This window comes from Colossoma macropomum, unplaced genomic scaffold (genome assembly GCF_904425465.1).
Source record: "Colossoma macropomum unplaced genomic scaffold, Colossoma_macropomum, whole genome shotgun sequence".
Classification (NCBI taxonomy): domain Eukaryota; kingdom Metazoa; phylum Chordata; class Actinopteri; order Characiformes; family Serrasalmidae; genus Colossoma; species Colossoma macropomum.
The window spans coordinates 21,146,821-21,174,000 of NW_023494792.1; the positions used below are offsets into that span (position 1 = coordinate 21,146,821).

General features: G+C 38.9%; 1 protein-coding gene across 2 annotated transcripts in view; it reads right to left on the reverse strand.

The window, feature by feature from the left end:
* Positions 1-381: 381 nt before the first annotated feature.
* shisal1b (shisa like 1b) overlaps positions 382-27,180 on the reverse strand; it is a 54,889-nt gene continuing 28,090 nt past the window's right edge. Inside the window, exons 3-5 of one of the 2 annotated variants that reach the window (XM_036576539.1) lie at positions 25,323-25,536; positions 20,137-20,469; positions 382-1,506 (exon numbers count right to left, since the gene is read on the reverse strand). In XM_036576539.1, the coding sequence (XP_036432432.1) occupies position 1,506; positions 20,137-20,469; positions 25,323-25,536 (548 nt within the window). In that variant the 3' untranslated portion in view covers positions 382-1,505. Of the gene's footprint in view, positions 1,507-20,132; positions 20,470-25,322; positions 25,537-27,180 lie in introns of those variants that run through there. The other variant, XM_036576538.1, reaches the window with a different exon arrangement.

Sequence of the window (27,180 nt, forward strand, 5' to 3'; positions counted from 1 at the left end):
TCAAATGCAGCCCACTTGGGGCGGCTTTTGAAACGTAGCTACTGATAGCAAAATCTGAATTATAAAGCAAAAGTAAAGGTCAAGTAATTTCTTGGATACTCCATTTGAAAACGGGAATTTCATGAAAAACAAGATATAACCTGTTTCCATAAGACCTCCAATCAATCCTACATCATAATTAAAATGAAATAAACTGGTATGGCTGTTCACTCCCAGTGATCACAGCTGCAACAAAGTATAATCAAACAGGGACCATAAACTAGCCTTCATCGTTTATGAAATAACATAAAAGTACATTTAGTTCAGTTACTTAATTTTAAGGGTGAACCACTAATAACAAATAAGTTCTCTCAAACTCTCAAATATGAACTCAGAGCTTACTTAATTGATTACTGAATGTTTTAGGACTAGATGACCAGAATGTAGATGACCTTCTGGCACAAATTTGAATTAAACAGTAATTTTCCTTTTGTTTGCTGTGAGTACACTGACCGTCTCCGCTCACATGGATCACTTTTTCGTCAAAATCAATCGTGCTTCATGGCAATGGGCTCATCATAGTGAAACTGCAGTCAGAAACCTTTCATTTGACTCCCCAAATTGCATGAGGTGAAGATTTGCTGCATTTTTTCCACTGGAACACAGGTGGGGTGTCATAAATTACAAGATGGCAAGAGGTGAATTTCAAAATGGTGATTACCAATATTCAGAATTCACTAAAGCCCAAATCAGGAATCACTGCCAGTTCCAGGCCAGTTTTAGCACTGCACCAACAGCACTAAAACGGGATGTCTTTTGGATGACTACACTATGTGTGACTACACTACTCATACTACCACTATGCTCACTGTTCACTCAAAGCTCGTCCTTGTGCAGTAGCGCTCTTGCCTCAGTGGTTCCTGAGTGGGGCTTTAAGTATTTGCTTCTCATAATATTCCCTGACTAGTATACATAAACAAAGTACAAATAAATACTCCTACCACCACACAATTATAGTAATTAGTCCATATTAGTTCACAAGGCAGTGCAAACACTATAAATATATCCTCAAATGTGTCCATGAACACTCCTCACTTTATGATCCTCGCTGTGAAGTGGTCATGGTTGAAGAAAGCTACACTTGTTCCTTTACTCAGATAGACTTTGACATAGTTCTACTGAAGTTCTGTTCCAGCTCAGTTCACAAAGGCCATCTCATCTCATCTCATCTCATCTCATCTGTTCCTTCAAGATTCAAGCTCTGCAGTAGTTCCTTTAATTACCCAGTTCTGCTGGGTCTATAACAGCCCCAAGTATGTCAGTGATTCTCCAGTGTTTCTTGGGCTTGGTTCTGCAGGGAGGTCTTTATAGAGGAACTGAAGGGCTGTGCTTGAAGAGAATGGGTTGATAGGGAGGCACATCTGAACCAGTGCTCCTCGACAGCTAGCTTTATGTCTGAAGACTGGAGCATGAACCACACTGTACACCAAACTCTCCACTCAGGTGTTTTCTTGGGGTCTGTTAACTCTAAAAGAACAGGGAAACAAACACAGTCAGTAAGATTAAAGGGCAAACATTGTGCATATCATTGCTGTCAGAAAAAAAAATCTCCATTTGTTTATTGTAATTTTTTACAGAATTTGAAAATGCCCAAAAAAAAGACAAATGGACTGACAGAAATGCTGTAAATATTCTAATATCTTGGTGATCTGAAAACTGTTATTAATTCAGCTTGTAATAATGTGTAACTTCCAGGCAACCTGCTAGGCCACCTTTGGCTGCTGGGAGGGGCTGGAGAGCCAGGACTGAGTAATTAGGGCTGAGAGGTAGCAGCTGTTGGCACCCTACTTAAGGGGTGCTCACACGCTGCTCACTGCTCAGTCTTGGAATCATGTGGCTGCACACACATTGCTCTGACTCAGTCGGTAACCTTGGTCTTGAGTTTTGAGACTTTGCTTTTCTCAAATTGTTCTCCAGTGTAAGTAAATATTAAAACAATCTCTTGATTGTGTCTCACTCTCCGTGTTTAGGGAAAGGTGAGGGTGAGTTTACAGGAGGGAGTTTTTTGGATTCAGTTTTGGGGAGCTCTCGGTTTGAGTCATCCTTGTAAGTCTTTAGTTTGGACGGCCATTATCTCCTTTGGTCACAAGCTTCGTAGCACATTAGTCTGGCAACGTGGTGATTGAGGGTTCAATCCCCCCCCGTGACCAGTTACTTTCCTTGTTTATTGCGTTCTCTTTTTAATTTGTTCCTTGTCAAGTTTGTTTTCCCGGCTCATAGCCCCTTTTGTTTCTTCTCTGAATTGCACCTTTCTCCCGACCCTCAGTTGCTCTGTACTTGGGACCACCCTCTAGTGTCCGCCAAATGGTTCGCCCCACAGTGCTCTCAACTACTAACATAAGGGTCCCACCCTCACTCAGGGTGAACCCCCTGGCCTGTTACATAATGGTTGATATTTAGAGGTAACTTGGCACCAGTCAGACTGACTTGTGACTGGTATAACACCCTCTTATCCATTAAACATAGTGAAACATCGAGATCCATGACTTGGAATGCTGCTTGAACTTCCAGTAGCTGACTTACTGCTGTCACTATTTCTATTTGCATGAGATATTCCCATTTATGTAGTTTCATTCAGGATTTAAGCACTTCCAGTCACTACAATGAAAGTTTTTATAATAGGAAACAAGCTGTTGGCATTGTATGTAGAAAAACCCCACCTCAAACTATTGCAGTTACATAATTATATTTTACATATAAAAACAACCTTTCGCTTCCATTTTGGTCTTTGTGGTTAGAGTGTTTCACATTCATGCAAATGTGTGCTGAATTACTGAGTTACTTTTTAAAGTCCTAGTCCCACAAGCTTCTGATTAAACTTAATTACTGATAGCAAAGCAAACGTGTTTTCTGTAGTAAAGCTGACAATATCCAAGACTGTATTCAAGAAAGTTGGCAGTCTTGCTTTAAAATGGAGTTGTTGCCCATTTCTTGTAATCATACACAAAATCAAGCACAATTTCAAAACAGCTACTTTGAAGTGTGAACTCCTAAATTTATGAACTGGTGAGCTGACATGATTTCAATTTGTGATTTTCCATAATTGTATGTTTTTTGCTTTTGTCGAGTTTGAAAGACAAAGTATGTGCCAAGTAGATGGCCTGAGGAATGCAAATGGCAATGAAGCAAATTGTGCATGATTAAGAAACCATTAAACTTGTTTCTCCATCATTTCATATCCTTCAGCTTCACACATTCCCACCCACCCACAAGGCTGACGACCTTCTGGCACCATTTTTCAATTTCACAATGGCATCTTCTCATCTTCTTCATGCCCAATACCTCATTCCTCAACATCATTCCTTGTTGACAAAATCTGTAAATCTCTATCTACCCTTAATGTTCAGTCCTCTTTTTATACTGTTCATTAATACAGTTTCGTAACAGACTCTCTGCTCCTTCAGCATCTCTCTGCTTCGTTGTCTCCAAACCTGCTTGGCTATCAGTATCCAGTCCTTGGCTGTTTGATTATCTTAAACTAGCCAGGACAAGCTTTAGTCACAACAGCAAAAGCCAGAGTTTTTCAGTTCAAGAACAATACATACATCTATAACCCACACAAAGTGTTCTTCATTTCTTTCTTCTTAATCCCCCTCCACCTCCACCCACTTAGTCTTTCACTGCAGATGGTTCTATATGGAGGCTGTTTAATGGTAAGAGATGTCTGGCTATGGGCAAATTAATTTTACACTTATCTGGCATCGTGACAGCTGATTTTGTTGGCACAGTTCAAGAAAAGTTCGAAACTTTGAAAGGGCAGGGCAATCAAAACTATGAAAAATGTCGCTCATGTGCTTGTGCATGAAATTGACTTATGTGGAGGCATTAGGTTGCAGTAAGAAAGGAATGGGAGGGAGCGACAAGAAGCAAAGCAATTTGTGGCTCCCTGCAAGACCTCAGTCAAGCTGGTGAGTGGGTACGTGTAAGTGAAATCACTTGACATTACTACAAGAAGCTGGAGTGCACCAAGCCAAGCTTCCCCATCCTCCAGAAAAGACTCTCTCAAGAGCATTCAAAAGCTGATTCTAGCCTTGCTCTGTGCCTTGTGATATCAGAAGAAAATGAAAGTTTTAGACTAGGACAATCCTCTCGATCACCTCTCTGAAAGCAGTAGCATTTTCTTGAAGGTAAATGAGAATAATATAAGGAGAGATTATACACTATATGGACAAAAGTATTGGCACACCTACACATTACACCTAGGAGCTTTCATGACATCCCATTCTAAATCCATAGGTGTTAATACAGAGTTGGTCCCTCTTTTGCAGCTGTAACAGCTTCCACGCTTCTGGGAAGCTTTCTACAAGATTTTGGAGGGCCTAGCTCACAATCCCCTTTCTAGTTCATCCCAAAGGTGGGTGAGTGGGGTTGTGCGGCCAGTCAAGGTCTTTCACCCAGCCATGGCTTTATGGACCTCGCTTTGTGCACTGGGGCTCAGTCATGCTGGAACAGAAAAGGACCTTCACCAAACTGTTCCCACAAACTTGGAAGCATACAATTTTCCAAAATGTCTTGGTATGCTGAAGCATTAAGATTTCCCTTTACTGGAACTAAGGGGCCGAGGCCACCCCCTGAAAAACAACCCCATAGCATTATCCCTCCTCCAGGTCCAGAGTCCAGTGGCAGCGTGCTTTACACCACTCCATCCGACGCTCGGAATTGTGCTTGGTGATGTAAGGCTTGCATGCAGCTGCTTGGCCATGGAAACCTATGCCATGAAGCTCCCAGGACCCGGCATTTTTGTGCTGAAGTTAATGCCAGAGGAGGCTTGGAACTCTGCAGTTACTGAGTCAGCAGAGCGTTGGTGACTTTTATACACTATGCACCTCAGCACTCGGTGACCCCGCTCTGTAACTTTACGTGGTCTAATGTTTTGTGGCTGAGTTGCTGTGGTTCCTAAATGCTTCCAGAAGGGTTGCAGAACATAATCAAAGTCTCCTAGCTCAAGGGTACTTTCGACACCATTTTTACTATTTAGGACAAATTTTCTAAATGGACAACAAAGCACTTTTTTAAGTTGTTCTGGATAATGTAGGGGTGGCACGGTGGCGCAGTGGATAGCGCTGTCGCCTCACAGCAAGAAGAGCCTGGGTTTGATTCCCGGCCAGGCCACCAGGGTCATTTCTGTGCGGAGTTTGCCTGTTCTCCCCGTGTCTGCGTGGGTTTCCTCCCACAGTCCAAAAACATGCAGTCAAGCCAATTGGACGTGCTAAAATTGCCCCTAGGTGTGAGTGTGTGTGAATGTGTATGTCTGTCTGTCTGCCCTGCGATGGACTGGCGACCTGTCCAGGGTGTATCCTGCCTTCCGCCCAATGACAGCTGGGATAGGCTCCAGCACACCACCTCGACCCAGTAGGATAAGCGGTTTAGATTATGTATGTATATGTATGGATAAATATATAGATAGACGCGAGAACCCATGGTGCATCTTACCTGCAGTGTTTCAACATAAACTAAATGAGGAGATTCCCATCAGTTCAACATGTGAATATAGCATTTGAACTTAATGTTATGAAATCTCTTATTGCCAAATCTGTGTGATCTTGGTGTGCTCATGGACTAGGAGGCAAAAGTCCTAAGTATTACTTCTTATCATTTCAGATCATTTCTGGGCTGGGTGACTGTTCTCTTGAATCTGGACTTGTGGCTTTACAACCAATTCAACTCATTTTAGGGGCTACTTTTCATTAAACCATCACGTTGGTTATAACCAAATGCCAAAAAAGAACCTAGATCACTAGAGTGCTATGCTTCCTTTTCTCCCTACCTTGTAAATACACTAGGGGTATTTGGGAACACACAAATTGCAGCTCTTCCCTCGTTAACAACCATGTAACTGCACCATAGATCTTCTTCTCGGTGCTTTCCCCTGCATCGTTTAGGTTTATTGTTGCTCAGTATCTGAGACATGAGCCATAGAAGAATAAATGAAGCACTTAGGAAAAATTTTTTGGCCTTTACACTTGTCCTTCATTGGCCATTTCAGCACCATAGCAGCTCCCCTCATGTTTTGTCTTGAAAAATTGCTCGTTCAATTGGAGTTACAGCCACTAAAGAGATGGAGGCAAAACTCTGCATCTTAAAAATCCTTAACCAAGTAAATCTTCTGAGGTAGAGATGAGTTGTGGCTATCCAATCACAGTGCTATGGGGAGCCATTTAAAGAAACACTTCACTGAAAAATCTAATTTATCTATTTTGAACAGTTTTCTCCAAACATGGCCACTTGGCCAAGACAAGTTTGTTGTCTTAATTTTGTTTCTTTAGTTTTATACTGGAGCTACAATGCTAATATAATAGAAGTCTATGATATATTTTGGGAGACACAGATTAATTTATTCTCTATTAATTTTTAGCTACATTAGCCTCATAGCTCCAGTGTAAAACAACATAAGTAAATCACTTAAAGATACCATATGATGGCTAATTGATGATGTTTGAGAAGGAGAAAACTCCGACCCATTCATTTAGGTTACATTCCTGTGCATTATTTTCTAGGAAGAAGACCTCACCAGAGCACTTGCTATTAATCTTTCCCTGGGCGAATGAAGGCACTGGCTTGTGAGATCAGCACATCTGTTCACCAGGTTTACAAGTACCTACGCAAGACCCCACGAACCTGGAGTACCAAAGCAAGACCCCACGAACCTGGAGTACTAAAACAAGAACCTAAGAACCTGGAGTACCAAAACAAGACCCTAAGAACCTGGAGTACCTACACAAGATCCCACAAACCTGGAGTACCAAAGCAAGACCACAAGAACCCGGAGCACCTCTGCGATACCAAAAGCTTCAATGAGGGTAAGCCAAAAAAGTCCTTTTCTCAGGATTATTATTATTTTTTAATTTCTTATCAAACGAGTTCAAAAAAATGAAGAAGCTAAATCTGCACGAAAGTGACTCCCTCAAGTGCAGAACAGCAACTGTATGCTGGGAATTTTATGCAGACCTATGTGAAGCATTACAGAGACCTGTCTGCTTCATAAAGAAAGCATTCATACTAGATTCTGAGACCAAGGCATACATCACTATGGCTATCGGACATCCAGGATTCTCACACAACACTCTGCTTCTGTCCAGCCAGCACTGAAGGCCCACATTCCTTTTTGACTATTGACCTGGCTCCTTCAGCACCTGTTCTATCTGTGCCTCTGTTCATATCAGATATCTGGCACTCCTTTGGGGAGAAGTTGGTAGTTGCAGCCAGCTTTCCTCCCGGCTATCATTCCCAGTGTAGTGGACAAGTAGAATGGACTAATCAGGAAACTGAATTAGTTTCTGCAAAGGAACTGCAGTGACCACTAGGGAGCATGGTCATGGTTTCTCCTGTGGGCAGAGGAGGCACAGAACTCATAGAGGTCCATGCACTGTTAGGAAAAAAGACTTCTGTAGAGGTAGATTTTTGTTCACTAAAGTACAAACAGTATAAATATACCCTCAAAGGTACAAGTATGTTCTTTAAGTAAGTTTTAAACATACAGTACAATAGGGGTGCGGGAAAAATCGATTCTTAGATGCATCGCGATGCGGACGCGAACGATTCTGAATCGATTCACAAACGTCAAAAATCAATTTCAAATATTTAGAATGTAATGTTTACGGAACGCAAAAGTAAGAACTTGGAAGTGGGTAAGTGCAGCGCCCGGACAGTCTGCGGCGGCAGATAACAAAAACACACATGGATAAGCGAGAAATCTGACCGGCTCCCTCTGCATTAAAGCCAGGTTAGGTCAGGAGTCACAACGCAAATGTTAAGAAGAGACATTTTGTCCTTTCAACAAAAATCAAACCACCTTGGCAGCCACCTTGTCTCAGTATGTGCTGATGTCCTAGTAGAGGCTAAACAATATAAACGAAAATGCAGATTTACTTTACTCTGCTTTAAGCTTTCCCTATAGCCGCTTTCCGCCAGAAAACTTTTCTTCAGAAGTAGATGAGTTTCTCGTAAAATGCCTCTCAGCGTTCGACTGTTTTCCGAGACTGAAGTCGCTTCTTATTTTCCAGCTTCTTGTTCGAATTTTCCCGTTCCACCTTAAATTCTGACTGAGGCGCCGAATGTAAATGCGGCACCATTTAAGGTGGAACGGGAGCAGTGTCTCATGTGCTCCAAACAAATGCAGTGAATTAGAGCCTTCCATTTGATTTATTAATAAAAGATATTGGACGTAAATTCATTATGGATCATTACAAATACTTTGCTTTAGAAATCCTGTATAGAAAAGAAGATGCATCGAGATGCATCGATAATCGTTTTATAAACGCATCGCAGGCCTCTGAATCGTAATCGAATCGAATCGTGAGGTGCCTAAAGATTCCCACCCCTACACTACATGTTCATAAAGTTGAATATTTGCAAACTAATTTTTTTAAAATAGAAGGACAATAAAAAGGTTGGAGTCAAGACAGGGAGTCAATGCAACTTTAAAATGTATAATTGCAATGGAATATGGTGCGATCATGTTCCCTAACTAAAGGTAGGTCAATAATATGCTAGATCCAATATACAGACATACAGATCATAATATACTGTTATACAAACCATGCAGATTCCCTTCACCCCTGCAGCAGCACATCACCACTCTGCATTATTGACCTTCTAATTGAATACTCTTGTCGTTGTCATTGTTCAACTGTGTCTTGGTTATTGGCCAGTAAGTGTATATTATTCTCCCTGTATGTCTCTTGTGTGTTTGCAAAGTCTTGATGTACCTTAGATGTTCTGAGCCATTCACAGGGGTAATTGTTACTTTGTTGTTTATGGTTTTGTTTTGTGATTTGGTCTCTGATTCTGCCTTGCCTTGCTTACAGATCTGTTTTTAATGACTTGATCAAAGCTGTGTTTTTCTTTGCCAGCTCCCTCAATGTTTTTGGAATAAATTTGTTCCAAACACATGCTTATCTACATTTTGATTATCATCTCAGTTATTACGCCAAGGAGTCTCCAAGGCTTTTAAAATAACTAAACAGGGGTGCAAATTAATATGACTCAAAATTTTGTTTTCTAAAAAGAGGTCAGGGCTGAATAAATGTAGCAGATGATGCAAATGTTGGAAGTGATGAGCAAATCTCAAACACATAAAAAGTATATTCATTTGTTTGTCTGGATAAGGAACCAAAAAATAAGAATCCATTAGCACACTTACAGATGCACAGATTGAGGACTGAAAAACATCTTAGCTCTATGGCTTGCCTGAACTTGTTATCTTATGGGCTGGTTTTCTGAAGCAACTGAATAATTCCCGTTAATGATAAAATGTTCTTGGCAACTTTACACAGCACTTTTTTGTGTGTGTCTGTGCATGTCACCCCATCATCAGCTGAACCCCTCACAGCCTCTGAGTGCAGCAGAAAACTTAAGGAAACAGTGCAAATACTGCCAGATATTTGAACTACCTCACTCCTGTTAACATTAACAAGGGTTTATGGCATACATGAGCTGAAGTAACAACCAGTGAGAGAGTAAAGTGAGAAGAAGAAATGAGGTTTTCTTCTGACATACATGTACATGCAGTCAGAAGCAGAGGTGATGACAGGTGCTTTTGCTCAATGTTTGGTCAGGGTGATCGAGTGATGCTAAAATATTATTGATTACTATAATTTTTCCCTTCCAGAACATAGAACATGATGAAACAACATCAGACGTTGTTTACAGATGGGCAGAAATCACTACACTTCAATCGAAGATACAAGAATTCTGTCTTTTGAATCATATGACACAAGAGATTGTACTTAATGTGACCAAGGGCATGAACTAACAGCGTTAAAAAAGGTCAATTGTGATTTCAGGTTGATTTTAACAGTCCTACTGCCAAAGCAGAGATATGGACCCCAATCTCCTGCACTAGTCTACAATGTTATCCACTAAGTAAACACTTTTTACAGCAATTTTTTTTTACAGTATATGTTGAAATGTATTTTGTTTGTCATATGTACAAGAGTAGACTTCAATGTTCAATAGAGTTTAATTGATTTAGAAGCAAAACTGTATAGAATCCATTTGTTTATCTATTTGCTGTTAACCTATAATAATAATAACAACAACAATAATAATAATAATAATAATAATAATAATAATAATAGTAATGATAGTAATAAACCTTATGTAAACAGCACTTTTCAAGAAATAGTAGAAGGAAACATTTTAGAATAAAAAACTAGTACTAATACTAGTAATACTAATACAAATAACAGCAATAATGATAGACATTTCAAATGAGTAGAAATTAAAACGTAATAAAAATAATCACTGATTAAAAATAAATAAATGCAGTCATATTAGTATGAAAGTAAGTAAACAATCGAATCATGAAAAACAAAAGTAAAAATGTGTTTTCAGCTGGTTCTTTAAATGAACTGATGTTGTCTGTCTAATCTTTCTTGATAAACCATTCCATTTTTTGGTGCATAAACAACAAAAATATATATTGAGAGTATTTATACATATATTTGAGTGACATATATTTGTTGGGTCAACTTTAAATATTTATACATATTTTATAAAATATGTTTCAAATATACTGTTTTTCCATAGTGGTAGTATGAGGGCAAAAGGGCAGGGACTAAAGCTCCCTCTGGGGTCTATCTGTGCACATGTCTGAATAACTAAAAATAAGGGGTAATGACATCACAGAATTCCATTGACCACACTGAGAGGGAGTGTGTGTGTGTTTAAAACATCAACATTGAAGTGTTTGTGTTTCTTTTTTTCTACATGTAAAATGTTTAATCATCAATATTAGTCACATGGTCTGGTAATAATAATTAATGTACTATGGCCATTCTTATGAATGATTGAAATCTGTCCTTATTGAAGTGAAAAGGCTTCGAGGAAAGTGTCAGCCTTTACTTTATTTTCTATTCTCATTTGTTCAGTTTCCGAGTAACAGATATTTTAAGGCACTCTACGCAGGGGGTTTCGGCCTGGACCTTTATTATATGGGTCAGGATGTCACACCCTTAGATAATCACATTCATTTAAAGCATTTCACATTCATCTGCTCTCCAGGTTCCAAACTGCACCACTAATTGTGTCCAAAAGAAGCACTCCTGATGCCTTGTCTGTTTTATTTTGATTTGTAGTGTATTTTTAGCTGGGGTGATGGCATGTCCAGATATCTGACTGCCCCTTTCCTTCAGCCCAGTCAAATCCAGTTTCCTCAGCTTCAGCCTGAATCCCAGTGGACCCTTGGATGTTTCTAACTCAACCCATACCAGCCCATTTGGCTCTCTCTCTTCAGCTGGGCTGCAAAAACTGACCAGTGGGCGCAGCACCGGTCTGCATGGGCACTGACAGGGTCTCTAACCAGACTATTCCAGTACAGGCTTGTTCACTTTCCTCATTTATGGAGCAAAATATGTATAGCGCCTCAATTTGTCACCATGTAATCATGTTTTTTTCTTCTTCCTTCAATTTATGGGTTCCATTTACTATTGTGGACAGAAATTATTGCTGATTGCCCTCCTAGTGTCAGTGTATTCTACTCTACTGAGACAGAAATATCCTCATTATTTATTACAACACAGAATTTTCATCTGCTCAGATCTCGAGTGGGGGGGGTGGACAGAGATAGAGAGATAACCAACAAGTGAGAGAGAGGTGCAGAGAGACAGGAAGAACGAGGGAGGGAGAGAGAGAAGAGAGGAAGCAAGAGAGAAAGATGGAGGAAGAGAGAGACAAAGAAAGAAAGAAAGAAAGACTAAGTGAGATAAAGAGACAAAGAGAGAGATAGTGGGGGGAAAGGAGTAAGAGAGAGAGAGATAGCGAGGGAGAGAGAGAAAGAGAGAGACAGGGAGACAGAAAGAGAGATAGGGACAGACAGATAGGAAGGGAAAGAGAAAGGTAAAGAGAAACAGTGAGACAGAGAAAGAAAGAAAGAAAGAAAGAAAGAAAGAAAGAAAGAAAGAAAGAAAGAAAGAAAGAAAAACGAAAAAACTAGAAGAAGGAGAAAGAGAAGGAAAGAGAGAAAGAGAAAGACCTAGAGTGAGAAAGAAAGAAAAATGAGAAAGAGAGAGTGAAAGACACACAGGGAGAGAAACAGAAGGAGAGAATCAAAGTTTTCACCTCCAGCATATACAGACAGTCAGAGTCTGTCTCTGGACGCTGCCAACAGTGGCCCACATTGCTTTAGCAGCCCTGATGTTGAATCCAGGTCATCTCTCTGGTGTCTTTCACAGAGTCCAGCCTGACCCGAGCAGACAAGACCAATCAATTTACTCTGAGGAAGATTTCTGATTTCAGACGTCCCCCACACAGTGATGTTCATTAGCATATGAAAGGCAAGAACTGATCATAGATCGTAAGTCAGTGATGGAAGTCGTGGCCCAGAGCAGCAGAGCAGAGGTGAGGGACGAGGCTCACTTCAGCCACTGCTCTCGCCATGCGTTACGACACAGGCTGCTGAATAAAACAGAGCAGAGCACTTTAAAGCAATATGTTGAAGAAGTCGTGCAGCAGCGGGGGCTGCGTTCAGCACTGTGAAGTGAGCTGCTGCGGAGAGTCCCCTGTGTGCGGTAACGCTCGAAAATATTTGGTTAAGTGGTCAGGCTGTCAGAATGCTTGTGAATCTTAGAAGATATGCAGCTCACAGAGGCTTAGACATCACACGCTTTTTAAAGCATCCAGCATATACGCTACCATCATCAGTGATCAATCATTGATCGCTTATTTTTTACTGTTATTCAATTATAACTTATGTAGAATATATATAACAAAATATAATCCAACCATAAAGGGAAACGGTTATTAATTGGTAATTGATACTGTATGCTGTAATAGTCTTTTGCAGTATCCACCTTGAGATTTCATCAATACAAGACATTATGGGTATTTATTTCATTAGAACATCATTCTAGATGCCTTATAGCTTTCTCAACCATTTAGAAATTAGGAAACTAGGCACATCTAAAGTTTCTATTTATGTATTTATTTATTTATAATTTATTTATTCATTTTTTTATTCATTTTTGCAGATTCCTGTACATCATTTGTAACTTTTTAAGCTACTCAGTACTACCATCACCTTACACTCATTTTATCTATCTACACCAAAATTGAATTTACAGTACTGTGCAAAATTCAGAGAAATGTATTCATTTCAGGTTAAAACAGCCCTCAACTACAAGCTCTTCATTTTTCAGCATCAGGAAAAAAGCAGAAAACATGTAGTTCATAGAAAATAGAATGGCAGTATCTTCAGTGCCCATGCATTTTATTCCAAATATATCCTCCAAAGTTCAGTCTTAGCAGTTGGTTGCTTGTTTTTTTCACTTACTTTCCATTGACTTTCCCCAAATGCAAGTGGACTACCTTATATCTAATTTCCTCAGAAATATTTATTGAAAAATGTATAGCTTGTACTCAGTAGTAGTTTAAACTAGGAATGAAAAAGGTGGTCTCTTTGCACAGTGCTGTATATAATTAAAACAGTGTGTTTACATGAACATCAATAATTTATTATCGGATTTCGGCAGTTATCTGATTGTTTAAGTGGTCATGTAAACAGCATGCTAAAGAAACTGGGATTTTAGCTGAGTAATTGTTTATTTCAGCTCATACATTTTGTTTTTCTGAATTGTTTTGTTTTTCTACATCCGCAACATAAACAGAAGCAGAAAGTGAGGAGCTGCTCCGGAAACAGCAAACATTACACACTTTAATTCTACATCTAGGAAATGGTGATGAATTAGACCATTATGTGCAATTTGGAGCAAAATACTGTAAACTCCCAAAGAAGTATTGCCTAGTAAAGGGACTCTGTTACAAAGAAAACTCTAGCTAGAAGTTTAAATTCTATGTCATATGCTGCACTTCTTTGGTGAACTTTATATTTGCAAATTGCTCAGCAACTGCAGATGTGCAGGTTGTAAATTTAGAAAGAAATCTGATTGTTCAGTGACTCATGTAGGCTTGATGTTTTTTCATAATCAGATTACTGAAGTGTTTCTAAATGTAAAAAAAAAATTCGCCAACATTTTCTGCAGATATCGGATAATCATGTGCATGTAAACACTGATTCCAAACTTCTGAGCCATAGTGTACACTGGAAAACAGTACAGTACTGCTTTTCTGATTTACCGCACACACACTGTGTTCTCTGTTCCCATGCATTTTCTTTCAGCCAGGCCATATACTGAGGGGGCACACAGCAACTAACCGAGAGCAGGATAATGCTGCTTCCTGTCATCATTCCCAGGGGCTGCCTCTTCTCTTCTTCTCCCTATTACACAATACAACAGCAGCTTGCCATGTAAAGCTATTCCCAGTGCTTTCTCAGGCCATACCAGCAAAAGAAAAATGGCACGTAGCACCCTAATATAGAGACATTACGCTGGCATACTCTACTACGCTCCATTTCAGCTTCATGCTTCAGTTCCCAAGCAGACTGTCAGCAATAACACAATGCATTAGGTTGTATTTTAGTGGATGACCTTTCTTACAAGTCATGACCCCCTCCAGCAGATGTTTTCTTCAGAGTAGAGGCTGGTTTTGTTAATTCCCATAATGCTCTTTGAGGAAAGGGTTTAGCCCTCTCTGATGACCCCAACCAGACTGTTAGATTCAAAGCTATTTTACATACTGTTTGTGAGACAAAGATGAGTTCTTTAAAATCCTTTCTTTCACAGTTTTCTCTCCAATTTAGTTGTGTCCAGTTTCAACTGCTAGTTAGGTCTCCCTGAAACACATGATACCAGCAGCACTAGGAGGGTGAAGGCTGGCATATGCTTCCTCCAAGTCATGTGAAGCACTAATGTATCATTGGACAGCTCAGTGTGCTTGGAGGAGAGCACTAACTTTGTCAGCTAACAGATGCCTGTATTGGCTAGCATCACACTGAGTGATGGGGAGAAGAATAGCCATCATACCCAGCTAGAAAGAGCGAGGCCAATTATGCTGTCTTAGACTCTTGGCCACAGATGGCTGTGGTGCTTGTAATGCATTTTCAGGGCTCGAACTCACATCTGTCCCGATGATAGGGCACCTTTGTCATCCTTTTATGCATTCTTTGTGAAAATAACAACTACAAGCATCGAGAAAGTCTCATTTCAATGCCAGTGCTGGTGATTATATGGTACAAAGTAATGCATTACAACAATGTGATTACTTTTTCCTGTACCAAAATAATGTAACACATATGGAGGTAATTATGTTGCAAAATTTGAGAATTTATAGAATCTGATCTTAGAATTTGTAGAATGAAATCAGTACTTGTATTTTCAATGTGAGGACTTGTAGGATAAAAATCTGAATTTGCATGTTGAACTTTTCATGGACAAAAAGCATTCTCATAACTGTATTTTATATTTTAAGTCACAGATGTCACAGCAGGGGCGATCTAATGCACAGACTTAGTTTGGCAGAAGCCCAGGGGGGCAGAGTAATTCAGGGCCTCTGACTGACTGTTTTTTATGAGATTTCTTTATTTCCCCTCGACTCATCTACGCACATACACCACTGATTATCTTTAGACTCATGTCATTCATATCTGTGCCTGCTAATTGGGAGGATTTATTCAAAATATCCACTCAGGTGCAGACTGACAGGTGTATCAGATGCATACTTATAGCAAAACATATTAGAGTAGAGCTTAAAAAGAAAAGGACAAAGAAGTACCTTACATCTTTTTTAACATCAACATCAGCTAGCTCACAGGTTGGCTCCCAAAGCCAGTTAACATAACATGTTATGATTAGGCTGACTGCTGTCCACATCAGCAGTGATGTGGACTGAGAGGGACATTTTAAGAAATGGAATATTATTAAAGACGTTTCAAACAAGAAAAAGAGACAAAAGATAGAACAATAAGCTATGTTTATTTATTGCTCCATTGGAACAGTTCTGCAGTGTTTTAATAGGATTATATTCCCATTATAGCTTGTTATAGACCTCGTTGTTTTTATGGTGATGCTGAAGGTTTTACTGAGTAAACTCTACTGCACACAGGTGGAAAACCGCCGCAGCATCTTAAGGTGTGGTGAAATGTGACTAGGCTGGTAACAATATCTAAGGCAAAAAAGACAATTAAACTGACTGCCTTCTTAGTGAAACCTTGACTGGCTATTGCTTTTATCTGTCTGGTTCTGTGTGTAAGGTAATGTAGTAAGGAAGAAAAGATGAATGGCTGTGCTTTACGTTGGTGTGAGTGCCTTCATCAAAAACAATTTGTCCACATCACTCAGTTGTGCCATGTTGAGTTATACTGATTTTATTTACTTTAACTACAGCCATAAGGCCCATGACCACCTCACGACCAGGGCCCACGAGCAGTTCTAAGCCTCCCGGCTTCACTGCCACAAATGTATGATCTAAATACAAATATATTTATTCAAACAATTAATTTTTGGTGCTACAGCCACAAACCTAAGCTTGCAACCTTTTAAACATGACATAACAGTTAGCCTAAGCAAAACTGATTTGTGCGCTTGTAACCACTCCACGGAGGGATCAGAACTGGGGCAGGAGGCCGTGGGCATGAGATGTAATTCTTGATTAGATATAAAGTCTAAATTTTTGTAATTACGTGAGAGCTGCTGACTTACATTACTTGCTTTAATCATCTGTTTCCAAGAGAACAATATTAATTGTGTTTCCTCTGTATAGATTATGTGGACGCTACCTGCGTCAGCTGACTGTGCAGCTTGGACTGTGAATATGAACAGTGCAAGAAGTGCTGTAGACTCATCAAGCAACCTCTCAAAGTGTCTTTTCACGCCATGATCAGCTCTGTAAGCTTTACATTTTGTCCTTAAAGACTTTATTTTGAGGCAGTATAACCGGCTGTGTCTTGTTTAAATGCAGGGACAGTAACACGCCTTTTCAGTAATCTTTACCATGACAGGCTATTTGTTTTTAAATAATTAAAAAAAATAAATTGAATTTCTCTTATACTTTTCAGCTGTTCAGCAGTTGTGTTAGGGTTTTAAAGAGTAACATAGTGGTACGTTAATGAGTAGTGAGATAATAAGTAACCATGTTACTGTGTAAGAGAAATAATTAGTCATCAGTAATGTATAATATTTTTTGAGTAACTACTCCAACACTGCTCCACACACATTACTCTGTGAGAGGCCTTCTCTGTGGACCACTGTCAAATAAAATGGTTTAAAAAAGATAACTTGACTAATATTCTAGTTTACAGTCAAATGTTTGGGCATCCTGTTTTATTGTTTGTTTTTCCCTTCACAATTAATGTTTATTTGCTGAATTTATCATATTGTGGAAAACAATTAAACATAAAATGAGGCCTGTGCAAAAGTTATAGCACATATATATATATAATTGTTTTTTTATACATTTAACTCAGCAAAAAACTAAAATGATACACTAAAATGTGCAATTTTTTAATATTAGACATCAACATAAATTTAGGTTTGTTCCCTGTTGAGGATATTTGTTATTGTTCATTTGCACATAGAAAACAAATAATTTGACCAGGGGACTTCAAACATTTGCATACAGCTGTATTTGAAAATTCCATGTGTTCTATTATGTTTGGAAAAAAAATGACATGTTCTAATCAATGCTAGTCATTTTCTTCTTTTCTTAGAATGAAAAGTATTTAAATTAAGTATTGGAATGGAAGGAAGCAGAATGTTTTTTTTTTTTTTTCCAGCCAAGGAATTTTTATCCCATAAATATTCCACCAGGTCTATTTCAATCTGAATAGTCTGAAAAATGACAATAATCATTGTGATGAAAAGCATGGCTACTGACTCTGTGCTTCATGACCTGACAATGCCATTCTCTGAGGCTGCACCGGTGTGTTTAATGAGGGGCTTCTACAGACAAGACAAGCTTAATTAGATGAGAATTCACTCTCACTAAAGAACTCCTGGAACATCTGTCTCTTACTAAAGCCATCTTGTCAAGTGAGCATGTGTGTATGTGTGTTCTTTTTGAGACTTTGAGCATGGACGTGTGTGATCTCCCCTGATTACAAATGTCCAGTCCAACTCATATGGCCGTTTGTCAAAGCTTTCCTTTCATTAATTTATCACAGAGCTTCAGAGGCAGTGGCTGAGAGGCAGGAGCGCTCCTGTGGTGTGCCGAGGTGTCCCGGCCAGCAATCACACAGAGAAGCGCTGTCTCTGTATTAAGCCTTTAATTAATTATGTGCTTGTGCTGAACAACCCCGAGTCACTCCACATCTTTAATATCTTTCCAGTGTGTATTAGAGAAAGACCCTCCTAGCACTGCTCCCAATAAATCAAGGTCCTAGACAAAATAAAAGGGCCAACAGATGTGATGAGCAGAACTTCAGGAGGTAGATCATATCACAATTGACAGTCCACTGGGTTTCGCTTTATTCAGAAACAGCAATACCACAATCAGTAGGCCTCCTCTTCTAATCGAGCTCTCTTGTTTTGGGGTATTTGTTTACTGTTTAATTGTATGACCTGTATATGTCAGAATCATAGCACGAAAAAAGAAATTTCAAGTGGCTCACTCTCTAACAAGCCCTAGCTCTGATAACAGATGCACATACTGTTGGGGAAAAATAGGAAATTTATAACGACAGGTCAGATTCCCAGCGTGAAACATCTGGTTCAAGGCAAATTATGCAGAAGGCTGCTGTATCTTTGTCCCAGGTTTGTGTGCATGTATGAGGAACAGAAAGGGAGAGCAGAAGAAAGATGTACAGTACACTCTTAAAAAGAGAGGTTCCTAGACAGTTCTTGGCTTGAGTGTGCCAGTCTAAGGAAAAGATCGAACTAGTACAGAACTTTTCCATTATGTGGAGGATCTCTGTACATGAAAAAGGTTATTCAGACATGCACATCTCATTTACAAAAATGCTTCTTCAAAGGACCAGCCATAAAAAAGTTCAAATAAGGGGATCAAATACAGCATAAAATAGTCCTGGGCACAAGCATCTTCAGAGAGCCCACAAATAACAATAACACATAAGAAAAAAGAGAGATTAAATAGAAGCTCATATTTGTGCTCATGTGCTAATGTGTTTCTTTTTTGCGTTAATTGTTTTTGTGTAAGATTTTCATGTCTAAAGACAAACATGATTTGTAAACACAAATCGAGTCGTAATGCATTGAGTGCTAAATGATAGCATTTATAACATCCTGTTTGAGATGCAACAATAATATCCTACAAGCCAATAATAATATACAGTCATATGCCCCTGGTCAAATGACATGCTCTGTTGATTTTCTAAGCGAAAATAAGTGAACTCATCCTCTACAGAGAACACACTTCTGCACATTATAATACACAATACTGTTTATTTGCTCAGTTTAACATATTGAAAAAAAAACAAAACTTTGGCCTATGCAAAAGTTATGGCACATTTTATATTAGATTTTATATTTTATTTCTTTTCCATAATGTTAAACTTAGAAAACAAATAGAAATATGCAGAAATATATAGAAACAAATATAAATTAAAAAAATGCCATATTTACGTCTGTTCCCTATAAAGAATGTGTACTTATTTTCAAAAAGAAAATCAGCAAAACATCTAATTTGACCTGCCTTTTACATACGACTGTAAAACCTGAGTAGAGAACAGAGGTCATTTCTTCATTTATTTAGTCATTTGTGTGATGCAATGTCTTCTAATGTTTTTATCTAGTGGATTGTCCCAAGTATGTGAGCACCCAAGCCCCCTTGCAATTCGAAGCGTCTTGGCAATGACCCCACTGGCTTGGTCATTACTCCATCCCTGCTGATATTGATATCGAAACTGTGATAATGGGTCAATATCGATACCCATTTGATATTTTGCTTTAAAAGCTACTACGCTTTAAAATTAGCTGTTTTTCATTGGAACACTTCACTTAAGATGAGCATCTAAAAGTAGATTATCATACTCAAACTACTCAGACACTCTGCTACCCCACAGGAAGAAATACACAGCTAACAATTACATCACACAGAGTGAGTGAGTGGATTTATTCTTTTTTCTCCCTCTGATATCCAGTCCAGCATTTTCTGCTGAACTTGGCACCTTTTTGGCCCCTTTATTTTTAAGAGTGTAAGCAAAAGAAGGAAAGAGCAACAAAACATGAGAAAGATTCAGATTCAGCAACAGATGTGAAGAAGCCCTGAACTATAGTGTTGAGTAAAGTCGTGTGTGGTTGAACTCACCAGGCAATTGATGTGCTGTGTGCAGTCTGTGTTGGGCTGTGGGCCTCTGTCTTCAGGCTGTGTCTGGGCTGGTTGTGACAGTGCTGCTGTTGGTAGTGTGAGAGTGCTGCTGGAGCTCCAGGCTGAGATGGCTGCTGCGTCTGGCTCTCCTCCTGCTCGGCTCGTTGCCACTGACTGCGGGCTTGTTTGAGCCAGCGGCCCCCAAGCCCCCACTTTTCCAGGTACACCCGGCATACCTCGTAGTTCATGGCTGAGTAGTAGAGGAAGTCCAGCGCCAGCAGCACCATGACAAAAAAGCCATAGATCCACACGCCCACCAGCGCCGTGTAGTTACTGAAACAAAACACACACACTTTAATCTTTCTGTTTTCCAGCAGCACTGTTTATTGGTTTATTCGGATCTCCATGAGCTGTGTCACAATTACAATATATTAATAGAGCTGTTTAAACTATGTTCAATATAATATATGAATGATCACAATAAAAAATGCTACCCAATTACTTTGATCAATTTGATCAAATTCGTCATAGATATTGTGTTTTTAGTACATTTATTTGTTAGTTAATTGTATAGTGCATCAAGGCCTTGACCAACAATAAAACTGGTTTGAGTTGGCAGGTTGCCTTTGGGGGAGGAAGATTTGGTGGGGTTTACTTTTCTCATTTCAGCTGCCCACAAGGAACGTCTATTTTTGGATTTGTCAAATAATGTTTTTGTCCTACCACAGCCAGGCAGTAGTGCAGCATTTCTTACCCTGTAAAATACTGCTGAGGTACTTTTGAAGTGTTTGACATTTGGACTGACGAAGAACATTGCTTTTGTTTATCTGGACTGTTGCTTTGTTTCATTTTAATGAAAGCGTTTATTTCACTTGAATAAAAGCAGTTTAAACTGCATTAAAACGGTCACAAAATTGGTAACACTTCTTATGCTATCTACTTTAATGCATTTTGTGTTAGGCCACAAGAGCACAGCAAATCTCTTACACACATTATGTAATTAGTAGTACATCTCATCTGAACAAATGGAATTGAATTTCAGCAACAGAGCACTGGAGGTCCTTTGTTATTGTAAATAACAGTACAGCTGTGATTCATCTGCAGGAAGGAAAAAAATCAAACAAAGAAGCTCTGAGCATTGATTCAAATATACAATTTCAATGTTGGAAATTTGTTTCGCTCAAAAAGTCGTTCCATCAGTTGAGTAAAGTGGTGGTTGTTGTGAGTGGAATGATACCGTTATGGTCAGACATAACAGGACAGGTACAACACTTTTCAACTGATCATATGTATATATAGTTTTACTCATTTAGGAAGTCTACTAATTTATCTTCCCACAACACAGTGCATCCATAAAATGCACCCAATATAAAAGTGATCCATGCAAACTGTCCTACTGTTGGTAGCACGTTGACTAACATAGGAGTGTAGCCTTTTATATTGGATGCACGTGGCAAGCAGTAGCAGCACATAAAAAGTTTAGTTTGTTTTTTGACAAAGAAGCATGTATAAAAAGTATTGGGTTTAGTGGGGCATGATGATTGGTTGGTGGGGCAGTGCCCCACTAAATGACCCCATGAAGCCAGGCCTGGGTATGAAGAGTCATGCTTTATATGAGCAGAGTATACAAGATAAGCTATAAAAAAACTCTGGGCACAGTGATATTTATTCAACATTTTACATACTGTACTGCAATAAAGGACTAAATTTGCTGTTTTTCAAGAGCGCATATATGCATACATATTTTTAGGTTGAACATCAAAATATTTTTACAGAGTAAAGAAATAAGTAGTTTTAAGAGTGAAATTGATCATATCAGATGGATTCCAGTGGGTTTAGGTAGTGCCACAAATGCGTCATACAGATACATTGTACAATAGAGTGCACAGTTATCTGCTGCTTGGGCTCATGAAACTTCAAATCTTTCCTTCTGTCATCAAAGTTTGTCACTGAAGATTTGTCAACAATTCCTGAACACTTTATATTTAGATTAAATTTAGGACATTTGTGTGTGAATAAATCACTGATCTGGGGACAGAAGGAGTTTTAATGTCCCTGAGTGTGGTGTGAATGATCATTGAATACTGAGATTTTTTTTTAATGAGTGGTGATCCATGAAAAGATATCAAATACGTCAGACTTTAGAGCACTAATAAACCATTGCTTTTTGTATTCAGACCACTGAGCAAATGATTGTGTGCATTTTATATAAAAGAAGTTAGTTAAAAAAATACTCTGAAAATACCTGCCAAATGCACTATGCAAATAAGCCCTTAAATCTCTGCATGAGCATTTGTAAATTTGAGATTGTTTGTTTGTTTGTTTTGCTCCAATTAGTTTCATGTCTATTCCAGCAAAAATACAGAAAGCTGGGTTCAAACAGATTCCAATTACTGGTCAGGCCAAGAGGAAACAGCAACAAAAGGGATTAAATATGCAGAAGTATTTGCCGTACATCAGGAGAAAAAGCCAATTGGCCAAGTTAGTTGTAATTTCTACAAAGAACAGTCACCGACAACGTATAACCGCATTATGAGTTAAGTTGAAAGAAAAAACGCTGCCTCTCATGATATTGTGGGCTGTCTTTATACTTTCACTTGGGCTCATAATAGCCTGAGGAAACCTCTTTCTGACTCAAAGTTTAATGCTTTAAATACAGTATCTGCTGAATTATTATGCAGAGCCAGCTCTGACAGATGCTCTAGTTCCCTGTTCACTGCTGAGCTGATTGTGAATGGCTCTATGGGCATTTTAACCTCAGGGCACTGGTAAATATCACTGGCTATGTCCTGCTGACCACAGATGAGAATGAAATGGCTTCTCACTAGGTTGTCCTTCTTCACACAATCTTCTTCTAATGCCTGTGAGCAGAGTAAGTGAGTAAAGTCTGGTGTGGCCATTAGTGTAAGACTCATACTGAGTGGGAGACCACAACAGCATTGCAGCGTTTCTAGCTTGGCTGAACTGTGACAAGTGCTAGAATAACTTAACCAGATGGAGGGGGCCTGCTTTTTACAATGCAGGTTTTATATTGTCGTCATCTTCATATCTCTGAAAGGGTAACTGTACAGGTGGAAAAAAAATACTACTAAATTGTATGTACAGTGGGGTCCAAAAGTCTGAGACCACTAGTGAAAGTGCTTCTATTTTGCATGCTTTTTAAACTTATAACATAGTACTTGGTATGTCCTCCTTTTGCTTTAATGACAACAGACACTCTAGCTGCGATAGACTCCACAAGTTTGTGCAAAAGCCTCTGAAGAGTAAAGCGAATCCACCTGAGAGTCATCTGAACATGTATTTCAATGGAAGGTATAATCTTTTGAGCACAAATGCCTTAAAATAGACAATGGCAGAAATCTGCTTAAATATGAATATTGATCTAGAAAAAATGCAGAATCTTGAATATTTCTTCCGCTTTTCAACTGTTTACTTTTTACTTTTCTTTGTTTGAAATTTTTCAAAGTTCTAAAACTTGCTCTTGTTTATTTTCAGGATTAAATGGAGGAAAATCCCAGATTTTCAATGTGGTCTCAGACTTTTGGACCCCACTGTATGTTAATGTGACAAGATTTTATTAGTCTTTTTGAACCATTTCTGTTGGCTCATACAGCATTTATCCAAGTGTCCACACAATGTAAACAGCAGCTGGCATTTTCGAATGGTGTTAAAAAGAATGAATAAAAAATGTAATTAGGTTTTGTTATGACAGCAAGAATACACTTATTCTGAACTGAAGTCAAATTTGGTTTGAAGTCTTAAATATTTAACTAAAACTATGGGTGGATGTGGGATATAAAATATTGTTTTCATCATTTATGATTTAAACTTGCCATTGTTGGAACAAATAAAGTTGGCAGCTTCTTTGAATTGACAACAGCTATGTAGGCAATGGGATGCTATTCTAAGACCAGGATGAAATGTCAGCGTCTTCTGAAGTCCAGATTTAGCTCTTTATCTAATTTTGCTATCAGCTCTGTGTGGGATGCACTGTATGGACGCAGGCTGATAATCCTGCCATCTACGCCACCTGCATTCTAAATGTCATAGGCCTGAAAAGTCGATAAAAACAGGCCCTCCCTCTATCTATCCATCCATCCACCGGGAGCTTTGCTATTTCCTGTTTTAAGTGGGAAGGAAGGAGGTCATAATTTTATTTTGTAGTACAGCCAACAGTTAGAAAAGATGTAGTGGCAGGCTAAAGTGCATCATAGGTGCAGTCAGCCTCTGCTCTTTCACACTGATACTACAGTCATGCGATGGGGCACTGGCTGTGACTCACTTAGGAAGAAAATCAAAAGTACATCCAAAATGACTTAAAATCAATGGGATCCAATATTTCAACACCACGGCTTGTCTGTGTTTTTTTCAAATGAAATATACTCATACACCAACAGAGCCACACACCAACTCTCTCACTCTTTCAGGTCAATGTTTTGCTTTGTTTTAAGTGAACAAACCAGGGGCCTGTCTCACAAAACACTTTCATCTTAGATTTCCTGACTCAACTTCACAAATCCTAACCAACGGAACTTGTTTTGAAAAGCCGATAAACAACTTTCTCTGTTAACCCAGGTTTAGAAACTAAAGCTATGATTAATCATCATGTGCATGCATATAAAAGCATGATGTTTGTGATGAACCGCCAATCGTAAAACATAAGGAGGAGTCGAGTGGCTTATTGGCTGCGCCAGCTCACTGCTTTTCACACAGCAGTATGGGCGGAGACATCCGCTTAAATAAACTGTCAGCAGCTCACCTCAGCTTTTACATAAATTGTTGCATAGCCTACAATTAAACTACAATCTACAATTAAAATAATAATTCTGCTAGAGCCACATTTGTGCTTACTGGAGTACTAATTGCTTTAGACTCTTGATACCTATGTAGTAAGACTCCTTTCCTCCCCCAAAAACTTATGTTTTTCATGTGATTGATGCCACAAACATCACAAAAGGAACAGAAGTGAAGGTTTGAGTCTAAAATGTATTTTATAAACTACTTGTTTTGGATAGTAAATAAAATGGGTATATTTGAACTGTAGATATCTCAGCCTCTTGTTCCAATCACCACCATTTTAAAGAAATTTGAGCCAATAAGTTTCTCTACAGAGCATCATTTCGCATCAGTCCACTCTGAATGCCTTTGTTAACATCACCATCATTGAACTATGCAAAATTACTTACTTGTGTGCAAAACTATCCAGAGCGGTTGTGAGGTTGACCTGCATGATGGTTTGAAACTCTGTGTCATTGCAGCAGTACTTGAAGGCAGTGTTGTTGTGATGACAGCAGAACATGTAGGTCTTGTTGTCAGAGAGTCGAGGACAGTGGAATCCAAAGTGGTAGCGCCCCTTGTGGTCAGTGTAGGGTTCACACACCCGAAAATGAGCTGAAAGAGCTGTACGGGGAAAAACACTGGTTAAAGAGGCACTCGGGACAAAATGAAAAAGTAACCATCACTACATTGTTGTAAACATGCCTACTAGCATCCCATAGTAGTGCTACAATAGTTTCTAATTAGTCATGTTCTGGTTTAAAAGCTAGAAAAACCCCCTTCTGATGATATATCTTAAAGATGGGAGGAACTACAAGAACTTCAAAAACTACAATCACTGTGGGATACATACTTGAGGGTGGGCTGAAGCCAGATAGCTAATGTACTGCTAGGGAGATTGCGTGGTTGTATGACATATTTGTTTAATGCTTGCTGGGCATTGTAGTGAGACAACATTGATGGATAAAAACACAAAAAGGATACAAAACTGTGAACTCTATAAAACCGATGAGTCTGAGGGATATAATGCTGTGTTACAGAGTATTACATAACATGACAAATGAAATATTAATTGCTAGTTTTAAGCCAGAATGCCTCTTTGAAGGACCATTCAATGCAACGTATCAGGATCATATTAGCAAGCATGTTCTATGCTCTCTGTAGTTGGTCAAAACAAGCTATCACTCTATTAAGACAACTGTGGCAAGATCCAAAAATAAAAAGCAATGAGAAAATTCATCAAATTAAAACTGATAGAACTATAATATATGTGCCACTTACTGGAGTTTAAATGCTTACTTTTGCAGCAACTTAATTTTTTTCCAAATTTCACTGATCTCACCCAAATTCAGCAAGTTACAAGAGTCTTCACTCCAGCTACAGAGTGCCTGGAGAACATTAGATCAAATTATCCAAACTGTCTTTACAAGAATCAGATATTAAATTGGCACTGTGTACTCAGAATGCTCCTTTACGGTCTGGATTCCCTGAGGTAATGTCCTCGGCGAGGACTCATTCTTGTCTGAACAAAATATAAACAGTGACCAGACACTAAACCAAACAAGCTAACAGAACAACAAACATAATGAGAGGCACAGATTTGGCTCTGTTTGTGTACTTCTCATCAATCTCAATCTCCATCACTAAGAGCTGTTCTTTTCTACAGCCTAATTAGCTGAGAAGAGTTCATAGCCTGCGCAGAAAGCATGGCAAGAGGAACACAAGTCATTACCACTCAGATGAAAGTGCTGCAACACCTGCTCTCTTTGATGTGCTGCACTTGAGTTACCTGAAAGAAAACTTGTGGAGAATAACAGAGGAGTCATGGTGAAAGACTCTATTGCTCTGCGGTGATTTTGTCTCTAATTTGACCAACAAGAAGCTGAAAAAATGAGAGCTGTTCTTGGTAGGGTTTCAGATGAGCAATGAGCCAGAAAAACCTTCTGCAATTAGAAAAATCACACGGTTTGAAAGAGCATTCCACATACAGACCTGCTTCATTCTAAATATGAGACATGCTGCCTTAATGATAAACTCAAGATGCATTTATTGTAATGACTGTAATCATTAACACAAAGCGTCACACTTCTACACTACACTACAGCAGTTTTCTCTATATAGACCATGATGTTCAATGTGCCTCTTTGATTTCTAGTGAAGTCTCAGAGTGTCTGAAAGCCAAGAATGACTCACTCCTGCCTTAAAAAATTAAAGGGGAGTAGTCATTTGATTAAATTTTATCCGTGGCATCTGATCTTGTGAAGCCTG